Here is a 17,178-nt window from a genome sequence, read left to right as displayed (position 1 = left end):
CTCACTGTCCCTAACGTTGCTGCCACCTGTTGTGTTGCTGGTGGTTACGTTACTGCTGGGCCTGGCCCACCGACCCACACATGAGAAGGGCCCTTCTACCCTGCCAAGAACTGCCTCAACCCTTCTATCAGTGCGTTATGGTCCCCTGCCTACCCTGCTTTTACTGCTGCGTTCTGAGGCTCACCTCCCAGTCCCCCGGCTGCAGCAGCCTCCGGGGCCGTCACCACGCTTGCCAGATGACTTGAAGCTCCCTCTGCCGCTCCTGTGATATTTACCCATAGGTTATCCATGTTTGTTCTTATTTGTCTTTTTGTTCTTTTTTCTCTAGCCTTTGGAGGAAAGAATGATTCAGAAGAGGAAACTTTACATGCTGACAGCCAATGTAAGCACAGAAGAAATTTCTATACTTACAGTATGTTGTGTCTGTTATAAAGTTTAACTTGATTCTTCCCTTTAGATATACACCAGAAACACTTCCTGGCCTTTATTATTTCTGCTGCAGTCTCAGGCATCTTACTTATCATTGTAGCTGCCCTTCTCTTCAAATACAGACAGAAATGTTCAGCTTTATTCACTGGCCAACACTCGCCTCCACCTCCTCCAGGTAAGTGACACCAACTGTCTGTGTGTTTAGCCTCTGCTCCTCAGTGTTCATCAGTACATCACCTCCAGCCCTGAGAATAGAAATTTACCAAGCCATGTACAGGGTTGGACCTTCCCTATTCAACCTTTGGCTCCTTTGAATAATGAAACTGTAATGTTGTTTCCTTTTATTTTAGTTCCTGATAGAGCCCCTGCTACCAGAGAAGATCTGTGCTACGCCTACATTGATTTCACCAAAGCACAGAAAGGTTAGTAACATACAGTAGTAATATAGCCAAGAAATACACAGGGTCACCAGGTTCAGCCTTTCAAGGGTTCACTTGAGATTTACTTTTTTCTTACACATAATGCTAAAAAGCCTTACGCGTTTCGTACCTAGATGGGTACTTAGTCCTAGGCTCAAAACCAAGTTAACCACAAGGTGGCTCCATGGGCAAGTTCCATTAAGAAATTATATTAAGATTGTGAAAAACTTTTTGCTGGGCCTTAAATCTTTTCTATTCTGCCCTCACATGATCAACCAAACCAGCTACTGTTGATCTGGAACCAAAGAGAACCCCTGATATCTACTAAAGTTAAAACTGTTTATATTCATATCCTTATATACACATGTCCTTTTTATCCCATTGCATAACAACAATGACTCAGCCCTGGACTGGCATTTAAAATAGGCCCTGGCATTTTAATTACACACAAGCCCAAACAGCCCCCACCGGCCCAATAAATAGTGACTGTCTATACCATCTTACAGCAGTCTCTCTGGTATCCACAGATTGCCAGTGCATTAGCAGTACATTAACTAACTGTACAACATTGTTTTTTTTTCTTTCTTCTAGTTTCCCCATCACCAACCCCTGAGACTGTGAGTATCTTGGAGACACTTCTCTTTACAATGACACAAGTGCAGTGGAAATCATTTCGACATTAGGGATAAAAAAGAATTATTTCAATCAGTTCCCGTCAGTTATTGCATGAAGCATGGATATCTAAATCCATGGGTCTGATTTATGAAGTATGAAATAATGAACTAAACTAAAAAACAGAGGTTTTGAAACATTGAATCCCCCATTTGGCGAGGACCACCCCAGCTCATAACAAGGTTATTGACATAGGAATAGAGATGTAGCGAACTGTTCGCCGGCGAACTAATTCGCGCGAACATCGGGTGTTCGCAAGTCCGCAAATTCGCGAACTTTTCGTGATGTTCGCAATTTGGGTTCGCCGGCACCGAAAAAATCGCAAAACTTACGATAACGTTACGAATGCTCCGAAAAAGTCGCAAAACTTACGATAACGTTACGAATGCTCCGAAAAAGTCGCAAAACTTACGATAACGTTACGAATGCTCCAAAAAAGTCGCAAAACTTACGATAACGGTACGACTGCTCCGAAAAAGTCGCAAAACTTACGATAACGTTACGAATGCTCCGAAAAAGTCGCAAAACTTACGATAACGTTACGAATGCTCCGAAAAAGTTGCAAAACTTACGATAACGTTACGAATGCTCCGAAAAAGTCGCAAAACTTATGATAACGTTACGAATGCTCCGAAAAAGTCGCAAAACTTACCATAACTTTACGAAAGCGCCGGAAATTACGAAAAAGTCGCAAAATTACCGATCATTTCGAAAAACAGCGTGTGTCAATTTTTCAGAGAAATTTTTGCCCTTGATCCCCCTCCTGCATGTCACTGTCCAGGTCGTGGCACCCTTTAAACAACTTTAAAATCAGTTTTCTGGCCAGAAATGGCTTTTCTAGGTTTTAAAGTTCGCCTTCCCATTGAAGTCTATGGGGTTCGCAAAGTTCGCGAATATTCGCAATTTTCGGCGGAAGTTCGCGAACAGGTTCGCGAACTTTTTTTTTGAGGTTCGCTACATCCCTACATAGGAAAACATTGCTATTTTAGCCATCATTCTAAAACTATTTGGAACAGAAAATAATTACTGTGTATCCCTCAAGCCTTAGCTTAAATTATCTTTAAGATGGGCTTTCATGACAATCTATTCACCCCAATGTCACCATAACTGCAAGTCCAGTTTTCTCACCACTCGGTCCAGAAGATGAAACAAGATTATGAATAATTTGCTGTATCAGCCGCTGCTCTAAAAGTCATGAAGAACTGAGACATTTGAGTTGAAATGATTGGTTGAACTACCAATTAGATATTTTAGGTAGCAAATTGAGAATATGTGAAATATATCATGCAAAATATGAACCAAATTTAAGGCATTACATCAGTTTATTACTGTCTTTTTCTTTTCTATTACCCAGGATGTTACATACTCAATGCTGAGGACAAACATGCACCTAAAATCCACCGTCCCTGAACGACCCATCACAAACCTTTGATTTACTCTATGGATGAGTAGTCCCCACGTAGCCCAAGGCAGAGTATTCCTACTCTGAGGAGTGAAGAGGTTCCTGTGTATGGACACTTTGGAGTTGCTAACATGATAAAGTAATGATATTTCATGACTGGCCAATCAAACACTTCCTAAATGGCCAATTCTCAAAATCAGTGTCCAATATGTAGCAACCCAGTCTTCATAGCATGTTTAAATGATTCTCTTTTCTCTGTAATAAAAAAACAGTACCTGTACTTGATCCCAACTAAGATATAATTACCCCTTATTGGGGCAGAACAGCCCTACTGGGTTTATTTCATGTTTAAATGATTCCCTTTTCTCTGTAATAATAAAACAGTACCTGTACTTGATCCCAACTAAGATATAATTACCCCTTATTGGGGCAGAACAATCCTATTGGGTTTATTTCATGTTTAAATGATTCCCTTTTCTCTGTAATAATAAAACAGTACCTGTACTTGATCCCAACTAAGATATAATTACCCCTTATTGGGGCAGAACAGCCCTATTGGGTTTATTTAATGGTTAAATGATTCCCTTTTCTCTGTAATAATAAAACAGTACCTGTACTTGATCCCAACTAAGATATAATTACCCCTTATGGGGGCAGAACAGCCCTATTGGGTTTGTTTAATGGTTAAATGATTCCCTTTTCTCTGTAATAATAAAACAGTACCTGTACTTGATCCCAACTAAAAAATAATTAATCCCTATTGGAGGCAAAACAATCCTATTGGGTTTATTCAATATTTAAATGATTTTTAGCAGACTTACAGTGGCTTGCAAAAGTATTCCCTTGAACTTTTCCACATTTTGTCACATTACAGCCACAAACATAAATCAATTTTATTGGAATTCCACGTGAAAGACCAATGCAAAGTGGTGTACACGTGAGAAGTGGAACAAAAATCATACATGATTCCAAACATTTTTTACAAATAAACAACTGCAAAGGGGGGTGTGCGTAATTATTCAGCCCCCTTTGGCCTGAGTGCAGCCAGTTGCCCATAGACATTGCCTGATGAGTGCTAATGACTAAATAGAGTGCACCTGTGTGTAATCTAATGTCAGTACAAATACAGCTGCTCTGTGACGGCCTCAGAGGTTGCTAAGAGAATATTGGGAGCAACAACACCATGAAGTCCAAAGAACACACCAGACAGGTCAGGGATAAAGTTATTGAGAAATTTAAAGCAGGCTTAGGCTACAAAAAGATTTCCAAAGCCTTGAACATCCCACGGAGCACTGTTCCACCGATCATTCAGAAATGGAAGGAGTATGGCACAACTGTAACCCTACCAAGGCACGGCCGTCCCCCTAAACTCACAGGCCGAACAAGGAGAGCGCTGAACAGAAATGCAGCCAAGAGGCCCATGGTGACTCTGGGGGAGCTGCAGAGATCTACAGCTCAGGTGGGGGAATCTGTCCATAGGACAACTATTAGTCGTGCACTGCACAAAGTTGGCCTTTATGGAAGAGTGGCAAGAAGAAAGCCAATGTTAACAGAAAACCATAAGAAGTCCCGATTGCAGTTTGCCACAAGCCATGTGGGGGACACAGCAAACATGTGGAAGAAGGTGCTCTGGTCAGATGAGACCAAAATGCAAAACGCTATGTGTGGCGGAAAACTAACACTGCACATCACTCTGAACACACCATCCCCACTGTCACATATGGGGGGGCAGCATCATGCTCTGGGGGTGCTTCTCTTCAGCAGGGACAGGGAAGCTGGTCAGAGTTGATTGGAAGATGGATGGAGCCAAATACAGGGCAATCTTGGAAGAAAACCTCTTGGAGTCTGCAAAAGACTTGAGACTGGGGCAGAGGTTCCCCTTCCAGCAGGACAACGACCCTAAACATAAAGCCAGGGCAACAATGGAATGGTTTAAAACAAAACATATCCATGTGTTAGAATGGCCCAGTCACAGTCCAGATCTAAATCCAATGGAGAATCTGTGGCAAGATCTGAAAACTGCTGTTCACAAACGCTGTCTATCTAATCTGACTGAGCTGGAGCTGTTTTGCAAAGAAGAATGGGCAAGGATGTCAGTCTGTAGATGGGCAAAGCTGGTAGAGACATACCCTAAAAGCCTGGCAGCTGTAATTGCAACAAAAGGGGGTTCTACAAAGTATTGACTCAGGGGGCTGAATAATTACGCACACCCCACTTTGCAGTTATTTATTTGTAAAAAATGTTTGGAATCATGTATGATTTTCCTTCCACTTCTCACGTGTACACCACTTGGTATTGGTCTTTCACGTGGAATTCCAATAAAATGGATTCATGTTTGTGGCTGTAACGTGACAAAATGTGGAAAAGTTTAATAGATACATCCTGTAAAATAGAGCACAAAAAGTTGCCCCTGACTCAAAATCTTATAACCCTCTTGGACCAACACTGCTCCGAATGCAGCATTTCTTTATTCAGCAGTGCTTTGAGCAGTTAACAGGCAGTATATGAGCGCCCCATAGAACATAACCCCGGCTATTGATAAAGTATAACAAAGGCCAACAAATCAGGGAGCCTGGTTTATTTATACAACAGTTGCAGTGCCAGTCATGTGATTACCACATCATTCCCCCTGTATAACACTTGCACAACATTCTGCGTGCTGTAAAACGGATATGGTGAGTGACAGCTTGTGGCGGTGGGGCTGTTTCATCACCTTTTCCAAGAGACAGCCTGACGATCTGCAATATATGTGTCCAACTTAACTAGAAGCAGGATGCATTGACCCACAGCTGCCTTTTGATTTAATGCAGATTTGTACACACAGTAGATCAGGGATCCCCAACCTTTCGGGAGCCACAGTCAAATGTAAAAAGACTTGGGGAGCAACACAAGCACCATAAAAGTTCATGGAGGAGCCAAATAAGGACTGTGATTGGCTATTAGGGGCCTCTATGCACCCTATCAGCTTACAGGGGGCTTTATTTGGTAGGAAATCTTGTTTTTATTCAACCAAAACTTGCCCCCAAGTCAGGAATTCAAAAATAACTCCCTGGTTTGGGGGCACTGAGAGCAACATCCAAGGGGCTGGGGATCACTGCAGTAGATAATACCCATCTCAGTAGCTGCACTTGCTAAGTCAGTGGCTCAATGTGTTTATTTCGAATACACAAATAGTCCATTGAATATACAGTTTAATATTTTTTTCATGAAAAATATATTTTTTAATAGTATACTATATGCCATTGAATAATGCCATGTAGAAACACTGCCATTTTATGTACTAAAGACCATCCCTTAGGGTTGTATAAGACACTGTGACCACACAAACCAAAGGCACACATACATGCTCAGTTACATCAGCCAATGAATAGACAGAGCTGTGTCTTTTACTCCCACACCTCCTTCTCTTAAGGTGGCGATACGCGTTACAATAACGATCTTTGCAGCTACCATTGGCTGCAGGAAAGATCTTCCATCCACTCCACTAATGTTAAGAGCTGAATTGTCAGATATGTAGGTAGAAACAATAGAATTCCACCTCTATCTGACGATTAATATACAGCACAATGTATGGGCACAATTACAGTCAGAGCTGCATTACTTCCTGTCAGGTGATCAGTGAGTGACACACTGACCATCACAAGATGGTGGCTCGGAAAAAGATGTAAACAGGAAATAGTCCCTGATATACAGTATATATATATATACTGTATATATATAAGCCGATTGAAAAAGATACTTTAATAGGCCACTTATTAAGATAGAATTTAGCTGTTGGCTAAGTATTCATGCAGAAGCTATTGTTCACAGCCACCTACTATGATCAGCAATAATGGGCTTGCCTCCAGTTATAAGAATGATATATTTATTGTATTAAAATTTTATAGAAAAGCGTTGTTATTGATAAATGATTCTTAATCTTATTCTCAAGTTGCTTTTATTATGTCTAAGGACTGGTTTAGAATGAGTTACTGATAAAGAAGCATCCGTTTATTAAATAGCATGGTGACCCTTAATTAGGTTAACAATTGTTGTTCCAGGGATAGCAAAGGGAAAATGCATTAATAAATGATAATTATAGTCATTAAACCCATAGTTGCTGCTTTCCAAAGAATTAAGTGTTTAAGTCTAATTTGTATTTATAGTTTATCCTTCCTAACAGGTATGAGCCTTGTGCTTGTTATAGGCACAGTTTGAATGTGCATAATGTAATAAGAGCTGTGAAGGACTTGCAGCAGTTCTAGTAACCCACAGCAACTAGTTATCAGGTGGTCAGAAATTTTTTAACCAACACCCGATCCACATTTGACCAAGCTCTTTCTGGTGGTTCATCGATGGGCGGGGGTGGATCGAGTGCTTGTTGGCTATATCTGGGCATGGCCAGGGGTACCAGGGCTGGCCTAAAACAATGAAATATAGGGGCGGGTAGTTTTTGTGCAACTGAATGTTCTGACTAGACCAACATTCAACTTAAAGCCAAGCCCCGTCCTATTAATAATCCTACTGCATGAAATACCTCAATTACTGCTGATCTTACACTTGTAAACCAGAGAAGGTTTCTTGTTGGTTCTCCTGTGAAGACCACATTTTACACTGAGGTTAAACTTGTGGGTTGCGCTTCTGAGCATATCCTGAATAATAAACCACACAATAATGTAAGTATTTCATAGACAGGGGCCAGGCTTCTGCAACAGGAAAAACTACTCTATTGCAGCTTCTGCCTACAGAATCTACTGTCTGAGCAACAGGGAGTTGCTATGATTGCACTGGTGATGCTGCTCTTTGTCTGTAAGTACTGGTGCTTTTCTTTTATATTAGTGTATGCGGTCATGCAGTGGTTGTAAGACTTTTTCATTTGAACCCCCCTTAGAGGTCCAACAGCTCTTCTGCTCCCCCAGCTCATCATAGTGTTATTGATATAAGCACTCACCCCAAATCTCCCCCTAACTGGCCTTCAGGCTGGGCCCCCTTAGCCCATAACAAGGTTACAGATATATAGAAACATTGGGGTAACAGTCACCCTGCTATAGTTCCAGGGGTACCCAGGGCACAAATAAGCACTCACCCCAAATCCCCCCCCTAACTGGCCTTCAGGCTGGGCCCCCTTAGCCCATAACAAGGTTACAGATATATAGAAACATTGGGGTAACAGTCACCCTGCTATAGTTCCAGGGGTACCCAGGGCACAAATAAGCACTCACCCCAAATCTCCCCTTAACTGGCCTTCAGGCTGGGCCCCCTTAGCCCATAACAAGGTTACAGATATATAGAAACATTGGGGTAACAGTCACCCTGCTATAGTTCCAGGGCTACCCAGGGCACAAATAAGCACTCACCCCAAATCCCCCCCTAACTGGCCTTCAGGCTGGGCCCCCTTAGCCCATAACAAGGTTACAGATATATAGAAACATTGGGGTAACAGTCACCCTGCTATAGTTCCAGGGGTACCCAGGGCACAAATAAGCACTCACCCCAAATCCCCCCCTAACTGGCCTTCAGGCTGGGCCCCCTTAGCCCATAACAAGGTTACAGATATATAGAAACTTTGGGGTAACAGACACCCTGCTATAGTTCCAGGGGTACCCAGGGCACAAATAAGCACTCACCCCAAATCCCCCCTAACTGGCCTTCAGGCTGGGCCCCCTTAGCCCATAACAAGGTTACAGATATATAGAAACATTGGGGTAACAGTCACCCTGCTATAGTTCCAGGGGTACCCAGGGCACAAATAAGCACTCACCCCAAATCCCCCCCTAACTGGCCTTCAGGCTGGGCCCCCTTAGCTCATAACAAGGTTACAGATATATAGAAACATTGGGGTATCAGTCACTCTGCTATAGTTCCAGGGGTAACCATGCCAAATCTCCATAACCTGCACAGTGGGTTTTAGGTATATGTAAGATAGTGGCATTCTCCCCAAATTTCACCTGACCTGGCTGAGCCCTTCCCCCCCACTGCCCCCAGAGGGGCCAGTTCCTCCGCTTGGGAACCAGTGTAATATAAAACATTATGCATTAATTGTGGGTGTCAGCAAAATGTGTGGCTTGCAGCACCTCCACTAGATGGCAATCAAGTATTATATATTATTATTCAGTCTCTGTATGTTCACTAGTGCATCAAACCAAGACCAACCCAACGTTCGTGTTTTTAGATGTAGATGTCCATCTAGTTAGGCATCCCCTATGGCACCCTAAGGCAAATTGGATGAAATAGAAGCCAAGGTAGGGTCATTTAGGGCAAAGTTTGGGGTGACCACTCCAATGCTATAACTGCATTTGCTGGAACCTTACTCTTGGCTCTGATGGCATTTGCCCCTATTTAGATTCCTTATAAGGATCTCTGCCAAGTGAGCATCATTTCACAGGGACCAAATACTGCATCCTACTCAGCCATATATGGTAGCCTATTTATTGGTTAGCGCCAAGTGAATTAACTGTGATATTTGTCACTACGCAGGTGTCACAGCTACACCTTGGGTGTCCTTTCAGCCAGATGTGGGCAAAATATTTTTTGGAGAATCCATAACTCTGACGTGTAACGTGGCCTCTCCTGTGCAAGGAACGCCAACCTATTCCTGGTACAGAGACAACAAGAGAATAAGTTCAGGGCAGCGCCTTTTTATTAATGCTGCCTTGGGTGCCAACAGTGGGAATTACCAGTGCCAGGCCGGTACCAGTGAGAGAAGCGATGCCGTCAAGCTGAAAGTGACTGAAAGTGAGTTACCTATAATATATTGTGATTGTTGCTTTGAGAATATCCACTCCTTTAGGTTAGGATACCAAAAAAAATGTATCTCTACCCAATATGGCCACTCACAGGCTGAGACAAATGATCAGATGTGATCATTGTTGGTCACAATGAGCAGATAATACTGTGTACCTGTGTGACCCATTGGGGGAAGACCACATCAGCATGCTAATGCAATTCTTATACAATCTGAGTTTTTTAAACCTGCCACATACAGTGGCTTGCAAAAGTATTCGGCCCTCTTGAACTTTTCCACATTTTGTCACATTACAGCCACAAACATGAATCAATTTTATTGGAATTCCACGTGAAAGACCAATACAAAGTGGGGTACACGTGAGAAGTGGAACAAAAATCATACATGATTCCAAACATTTTTTACAAATAAATAACTGCAAAGTGGGGTGTGCGTAATTATTCAGCCCCCTTTGGTCTGAGTGCAGCCAGTTGCCCATAGACATTGCCTGATGAGTGCTAATGACTACACATAGGTGCACTCTATTTAATGTCAGTACAAATACAGCTGCTCTGTGACGGCCTCAGAGGTTGTCTAAGAGAATATTGGGAGCAACAACACCATGAAGTCCAAAGAACACACCAGACAGGTCAGGGATAAAGTTATTGTGAAATTTAAAGCAGGCTTAGGCTACAAAAAGATTTCCAAAGCCTTGAACATCTCACAAAGCACTGTTCCACCGATCATTCAGAAATGGAAGGAGTATGGCACAACTGTAACCCTACCAAGGCACGGCCGTCCCCCTAAACTCACAGGCCGAACAAGGAGAGCGCTGATCAGAAATGCAGCCAAGAGGCCCATGGTGACTCTGGGGGAGCTGCAGAGATCTACAGCTCAGGTGGGGGAATCTGTCCATAGGACAACTATTAGTCGTGCACTGCACAAAGTTGGCCTTTATGGAAGAGTGGCAAGAAGAAAGCCATTGTTAACAGAAAACCATAAGAAGTCCCGTTTGCAGTTTGCCACAAGCCATGTGGGGGACACAGCAAACATGTGGAAGAAGGTGCTCTGGTCAGATGAGACCAAAATGGAACTTTTTGGCCAAAATGCAAAACGCTATGTGTGGCGGAAAACTAACACTGCACATCACTCTGAACACACCATCCCCACTGTCAAATATGGGGGGGCAGCATCATGCTCTGGGGGGCTTCTCTTCAGCAGGGACAGGGAAGCTGGTCAGAGTTGATGGGAAGATGGATGGAGCCAAATACAGGGCAATCTTGGAAGAAAACCTCTTGGAGTCTGCAAAAGACTTGAGACTGGGGCGGAGGTTCACCTTCCAGCAGGACAACGACCCTAAACATAAAGCCAGGGCAACAATGGAATGGTTTAAAACAAAACATATCCATGTGTTAGAATGGCCCAGTCAAAGTCCAGATCTAAATCCAATGGAGAATCTGTTGCAAGATCTGAAAACTGCTGTTCCCAAACGCTGTCCTTCTATTCTGACTGAGCTGGAGCTGTTTTGCAAAGAAGAATGGGCAAGGATTTCAGTCTGTAGATGTGCAAAGCTGGTAGAGACAAACCCTAAAAGCCTGGCAGCTGGAATTGCAGCAAAAGGTGGTTCTACAAAGTATTGACTCAGGGGGCTGAATAATTACGCACGCCCCACTTTGCAGTTATTTATTTGTAAAAAATGTTTGGAATCATGTATGATTTTCGTTCCACTTCTCACGTGTACACCACTTTGTATTGGTCTTTCACGTGGAATTCCAATAAAATTGATTCATGTTTGTGGCTGTATTGTGACAAAATGTGGAAAAGTTCAAGGGGGCCAAATACTTTTGCAAGCCACTGTATATTTGGCTTATTGTTGGTTAGGCAAGCCACAAAAAAGGGCCCAAACGTGGCCCAACAGACTGCCGATTTGGTCTGAGTTGGCAACTTTTATCATGGGACTTCATGTGATCATAGTTCACCTAAAATCACAGATGTATAAGGATTTACTCACTATTTATCATGGAAGTGCTTTGCTCATCTATTAAAAAATGTCACTGCTGCAGGTTATGTCACCCTTCAGGCTCCTCCAACCATTTATGAAGGGGATTCCTTGATCCTGAGATGCCATAGTGCTGTCTTTGGAGCTTCCAGTGGGGCAGTGTTCTACAAGGACGGCACCACCCTAAAGTCTTCAACCAGCGACTCTGCTTTGTCACTTGGAACAGCATACAGGAACGCATCTGGTACCTACCGTTGCTCAAGGAATATATTTAATGACAGGCCAGTTATCGATGAAGCCTTGATTTCTGTGAAAGGTAAACACAGACACTGCCCCTTTATTTTCTCTTCTGTTGCACGTAGAAAAGTATATTTTCCTCAATTTGTAATGATTGTCCTCTTTTAGAACTCTTCTCCAAGCCACAGCTCCAAGTGAGTTCCAATGAGACGAGAGAAGGGGCTAACTTGACCATAACATGCAGTACTACCCTCACCCCTGCTAGAGGCAGCACAGATCTCAGATTTGGTTTCAGCAAAGATGGCCGAAGCACGCAGGAATTACTCCTATCCAATAAGCTGCACATTAGGGGAGCACAAGTGAATCAGTCTGGGTATTACACATGTGAAGTGGAAGCTGTTGCCAGCAGAATTAAGAAAATGAGCAATACATTGTATATCCAGATCCAAGGTGAGATGTTACTACGGGTTGTAACATACACAACCCATTATTTTAGAGTCTACAACCTAAATACTAATTTCCCTTGTCAGTATTTGCTGCAATGAGCCAGTGGGTTTACAGTGAAATATGGTGCCAATGCCCTCCTTCTTCCAAGCCCCATCTATTCTCCAGCAAGCCCCTTACCTTATGGTTCAGACATCTGGAGCATTGGGAGTTATGTTTCTATCTAGGGCCTGTCCTCTGGACCTTAGCTCTGATAGGACTCCCATCTGTCCCCTTGATGGTGCCTCTGTTCCCACTCCGGAACGTTCCGGCAAAATACTATTAGTTCATGGACCTCCATTGATTTGTTATGTTGAGGGTTTAGAGAACCTGTAGATTTTGCGATTGCATGATGTAGAACTGCCCGATTCAGTTATTCTTTTCCCTGTAAAATGTGTTTCCCTATTGAGAAGTCTCACTATACCATTAGTTACTCTTCTTATATTTGTGTCACCAAAAGCATTTCAAGATTCTATTTGTCTTGTTTTCTTTTGAACAGAGGTCAAACAGAATGAAGGACGCGTTCTCGTTGATTACACCCTGCAGAACTTGATACGGCTGATAGTGTCTGTATGTTTATCAGTCCTTTGTTTATGTTTTGTCATCAACCATTTGAAAAAGGGAAAAACATAAAAGCAGATACAACAGAGCTTCAAGAAAGAGCTAAAAACGACCAAGAAACCCACATATAAAGTTCTGTACTGTGCATGAAATAATACACATGATGCGAAGTTAATCTACGAGTTGTTTGATTGTCATATTGGGATTATTCACATATGAGGCAATACTGGAGATCTAGTTCATTCTGTTGCCTTCCTAACGTAAGTAGCAATGATGAGATGAGGGGTTGACCAGTAAGGGCTAGGATTGGTTAATTGGTAGCCCACTGTGGACTTGCAGACTACAGGAGGCTCTGTTTGGCAGTACATATTGTTTTATGTCTCCAAAACTTGCCTTTGAACCAGAAATTCAAAAATGGGCACTGGGAGGCCTCTGGGAGCAAAATCCAAGGGGTCGGTGAGCAACATGTTGCTTGCAAGTCACTGGTTGGGGATCAGTCCCTACTAGGACTTTTCCTCCTACTTATGTTCTTTGTAGGTAATGTTCCTGAGCTTTTTCCTTTCCCATGATCATGTAGGCAGTAGGGGGTGGAGTTTACCTGTACCCTAATGAAAAGTTAGATTAACGTTTGATCATGGGTCATGAAAAGCAGTGCAAAGTAGTTTGATGGAAGGAGTCTCACTTGTGTCTAAGACTTCATCAAAGCCTTTAGGTTGCCCATATAGATCAGAACAATGTGGAAATCCCATAAATGGCATCTCATCTGGGATTTATGGGGCCAATTTCAACCCACAGTGAATAAAATGAAGAATGCTGTTGTGTCCTGGAGAAAACTGCCAAATACATTATGGGGGAGACAAAATATTGCATACATAGATAAAATCTGTCCCTTTTGTTGGCAAAGATCATTATTACTGTATACTGTATGTCAACTGATCCTGACTCTCAAATTAGGCATGACCAAATACTGACTAGTAAACATAATGGCATTTCATTTGAACTTGATTGGTCACTGTATCAGACTTTGATCAAATTCCTTTATAGTTAATATGGAAACAACTTTGTATAAAATTAATCACAGACTTACTTGATTCAAATAATTCAGATAAGCACCCACATTTCCCCCTTTGATGAGCTCAATAACAAATATGGCCCCCCTTCCAGTATGTACCAATTATCCCATTACAGTAAACAGCCAAAGATGCAAAAACACAATTTGCGGCAGAACACTCCCCTCGAAAAAAAAGCATAAATGTACAGTGAGACATGTAATAGATACGTTGGCAGAATAACCCAATAACACACATTGGCACTAATTGCTTCATGGCAAAGGAAAGACAAACCTGATAGATCCACCCATTATCAACAACCCAAAATGGGTCCAATTGTTTTAGAGCAGGGGTCCCCAACCTTTCTTACTCGGGAGCCACAGTCAAATGTAAAAAGACTTGGGGAGCAACACAAGCACCATAAAAGTTCATGGAGGTGCCAAATAAGGGCTGTGATTGGCTATTAGGCAGCCTCTATGCACCCTATCAGCTTACAGGGGCTTTATTTGGTAGGAAATCTTGTTTTTATTCAACCAAAACTTGCCCCCAAGTCAGGAATTCAAAAATAACTCCCTGGTTTGGGGGCGCTGAGAGCAACATCCAAGGGGTTGGTGAGCAACATGTTGCCCCCGAGCCACTGGTTGGGGATCACTGTTTTAGAGAGTCTCTTAGTCAGCTTTAGGCAAAGGCCAGGGCTGGTGGCAACCAGAGTCATCAGAATGGGATAGGGCAGCAGAGTCAGGAACCAGTAGATCAGACAAAAAGCAATTTAGAACGCACCCAGAAATTTACAGAATAAGTTCTATGAGCAGGCATTGAACCTCAGCGTCTTTTTATTTAAAATTGGATAAGATGACGTCACGTGTCAGCACATAATGTTGTTGGTGCAGGTGTTCTGTTGGATGTGGTGGGTGTGGGCGCTGCCATCTTGTTAGCCACACTGGGGGGAACAGACGTGCTGAGCGGCACCCCTTACACTGACACAAGGGTTATTACAACCCATTCTCCTGCCTTTCTGTGCTTTACCCACTAATGTTCCCCAGTGTCTCCCCCCATCCAACGTACCTTCTTACTGTTTAATTCTCGTTTTCTACCTCCTAAGTGGGAAGATTAATTGAGGTTTAGTTGCATACTTACCCTCCTCCGCCTTCTCTATGGCACGCATGATAAGGTATTACAGTAATTTAATGGTTGATATGTTTTCTGTATACAGTGCACTCCCTTCCGCATCCCAACATTCCACTGGGCTGTATCCCTAAATGTCAGCCTTCAGACAGTCACTTATAAAACCCTAATTGCTTCAGTGAATCTTAATTTCATTAAGCTTAACTCCCTTCCCACCCCTACATGAATCCTATAGTCTGCTGCTACCTCTTAAAGTGCAATATTCAGCCCAATTCTGGCTTTGCTTGGTCCCATGGCACATAGGGCCCAAAAATAAAGCAAAATAAAATGCCCAAATATGACCGTGATGCCTATCAGATCCTGGCCAAAAGAGGCCCTCAGCCGCTGCTTGCCACTTTCTCTCCGCTTGGCATTTGCCTGCTTACGGATCCTGGCGCTCAGGGCCGGAGTTAGAAAGGCCGCAGAGGTATGTGCCTAGGTCCTAGCACCCCTTTGACTACTGAAACCTAAAGACATGCACCTACTACCTACCTTTAGTTCTTCCGGCCCTGATACCCTTTGACCAACTTTATCAAATCTGTCTGGCCAAAATCCCCCTATCATTGCTGGAGCATTGCCAGGCTGCAGGCCATGTTTCAGTGCATTTCCACCAGCTGAAAGAATCAGAAAAGATACATTCTTTGTTCCATGGGATTAACTCCTGATTTTGCACAAACTCATACTCTTTCACCTTCAGATTGTAAGCTGGAATGAGCAGGGCCCACGTTACCTGCATAGCATAAAGAATATGTTCTCCTGTGCAGGACAGAAGGTGGTGAGTAAAGGGGAACTCAGATTTCTAAAAATAAGGAAAATATTGAATATATATTATGAATTTTATATCAATTATTTTTCTATGCAAAATCTATATTTACTGGCTGGTGTGTAATCCCCATGTTTAGCGCAGATTGTATAGCAAAAGGTTAAATGGGCCTCCTCAAGGGAAGTCAAGTTCACACAAGCCCTCCAAGCGCTACACAGGTAGGGGGATAAGGAATGTGATTCCATTGCTGTCAGACTCATGTAACATATTGAGCCTAAAGCTCTGTGCTGTGTAAAAGGCAAGTAAAACAAACTTGAACAGGGACACTAGAGGTACAGCTCCCTGCAACTCCCAGTCCTGCTCACTCTGCTAGGCGTAAGCCAGACTGGTGGGAAAGATCACAAGTTGATCATCAGTCCAGGGGTGTTTCTCCTCCGATCCCGCTTACCTTTACAGCATCCAGGGGGGCCGCATCGCTAGTGTAGAGACCGCAATTGCACTCTTTGCACTAGCAGAGCCGAATTTCCATTTTAAAAAATGTAAATTGAGCTCTTAAGGTTACTAGGAGCAGCTTTTTGCCACCCCTGGTAACTTTGGGGGCGCTGCCGCCTGAGACAAATTTCTCAACTGGCAGCAGGCCCCTGCGTCAGTCAAATAGCAATTGTGCCAAATAACCAGGACCACAGGTGTCTCTTGCAAAACAATGAACTTCTTTATTGAACTCCAGGCAGCTTTCCAATCATAGAACACATCCAGTTATCTTTAGACTTAAAGAACATTCCCCACAAGAGGTTGCAAACTCCTTCTGGTGATCCTATATGCGCCTGAGCTCACCCACTGGTGCCCCTACACTAGCACCCAGATTCACTGCGGGGTCTTAACCCCTCTTACCTCCTTGGTGAAGCAGAAAGTTGCCCAGCATCTCCCCTAGTCCCGACTTTTGCTCCTAGAGAGACTATAACCAGAACTGACTCAACACTAACTTTTCCTAATTAAACCCCAATCCTATAGCCACCTCTTTTTGAGGAGAAGTCCCATGGAAGACCTTGAGCATGTGTGCTATCCCTTTTGTACTAGAACACACTGCCATCTACTGGGCATTTCTTAAATCTTAAGGTACATAAATATGATACATTTGCCTAGAGCCATTGGTATATTATATATTCTATAGTAACTTATTGGGCTGTCTTTCCTCCCAGTGTTGCAGAAAGAAATGCACCATAATTCTGAATTAAGAGGTCAATTTTTTTTTTCATTCTCCAAAAATGGGTTAAATCAATTTTAGTACCTTTTACTG

General features: G+C 42.9%; 1 protein-coding gene and 1 long non-coding RNA gene across 2 annotated transcripts; both read left to right on the top strand.

Moving 5' to 3' along the window:
* The first annotated feature begins 463 nt into the window (after positions 1-463).
* LOC100491341 lies at positions 464-1,489 on the top strand. Its single transcript, XR_004219596.1, has 3 exons — positions 464-604; positions 780-851; positions 1,440-1,489. It is a non-coding gene; the product is annotated as an uncharacterized LOC100491341 (long non-coding RNA).
* A 5,835-nt stretch (positions 1,490-7,324) lies between these two features.
* On the top strand, positions 7,325-13,080 carry LOC100491172 (Fc receptor-like protein 4). Its single transcript, XM_002938998.3, has 5 exons — positions 7,325-7,710; positions 9,379-9,636; positions 11,689-11,940; positions 12,030-12,311; positions 12,844-13,080. The coding sequence occupies exons 1-5, from the start codon at positions 7,680-7,682 to the stop codon at positions 12,975-12,977; spliced, it is 957 nt and encodes a 318-aa protein (XP_002939044.1). The 5' UTR covers positions 7,325-7,679; the 3' UTR covers positions 12,978-13,080.
* The last annotated feature ends 4,098 nt before the right edge of the window (positions 13,081-17,178 follow it).

The sequence above is a fragment of the Xenopus tropicalis genome, chromosome 8, assembly GCF_000004195.4.
Source record: "Xenopus tropicalis strain Nigerian chromosome 8, UCB_Xtro_10.0, whole genome shotgun sequence".
Taxonomy (NCBI): Eukaryota; Metazoa; Chordata; class Amphibia; order Anura; family Pipidae; genus Xenopus; species Xenopus tropicalis.
The sequence above is the reverse complement of the archived record's forward strand: the minus strand, read 5'-3'. Positions and strand labels throughout refer to the sequence as shown.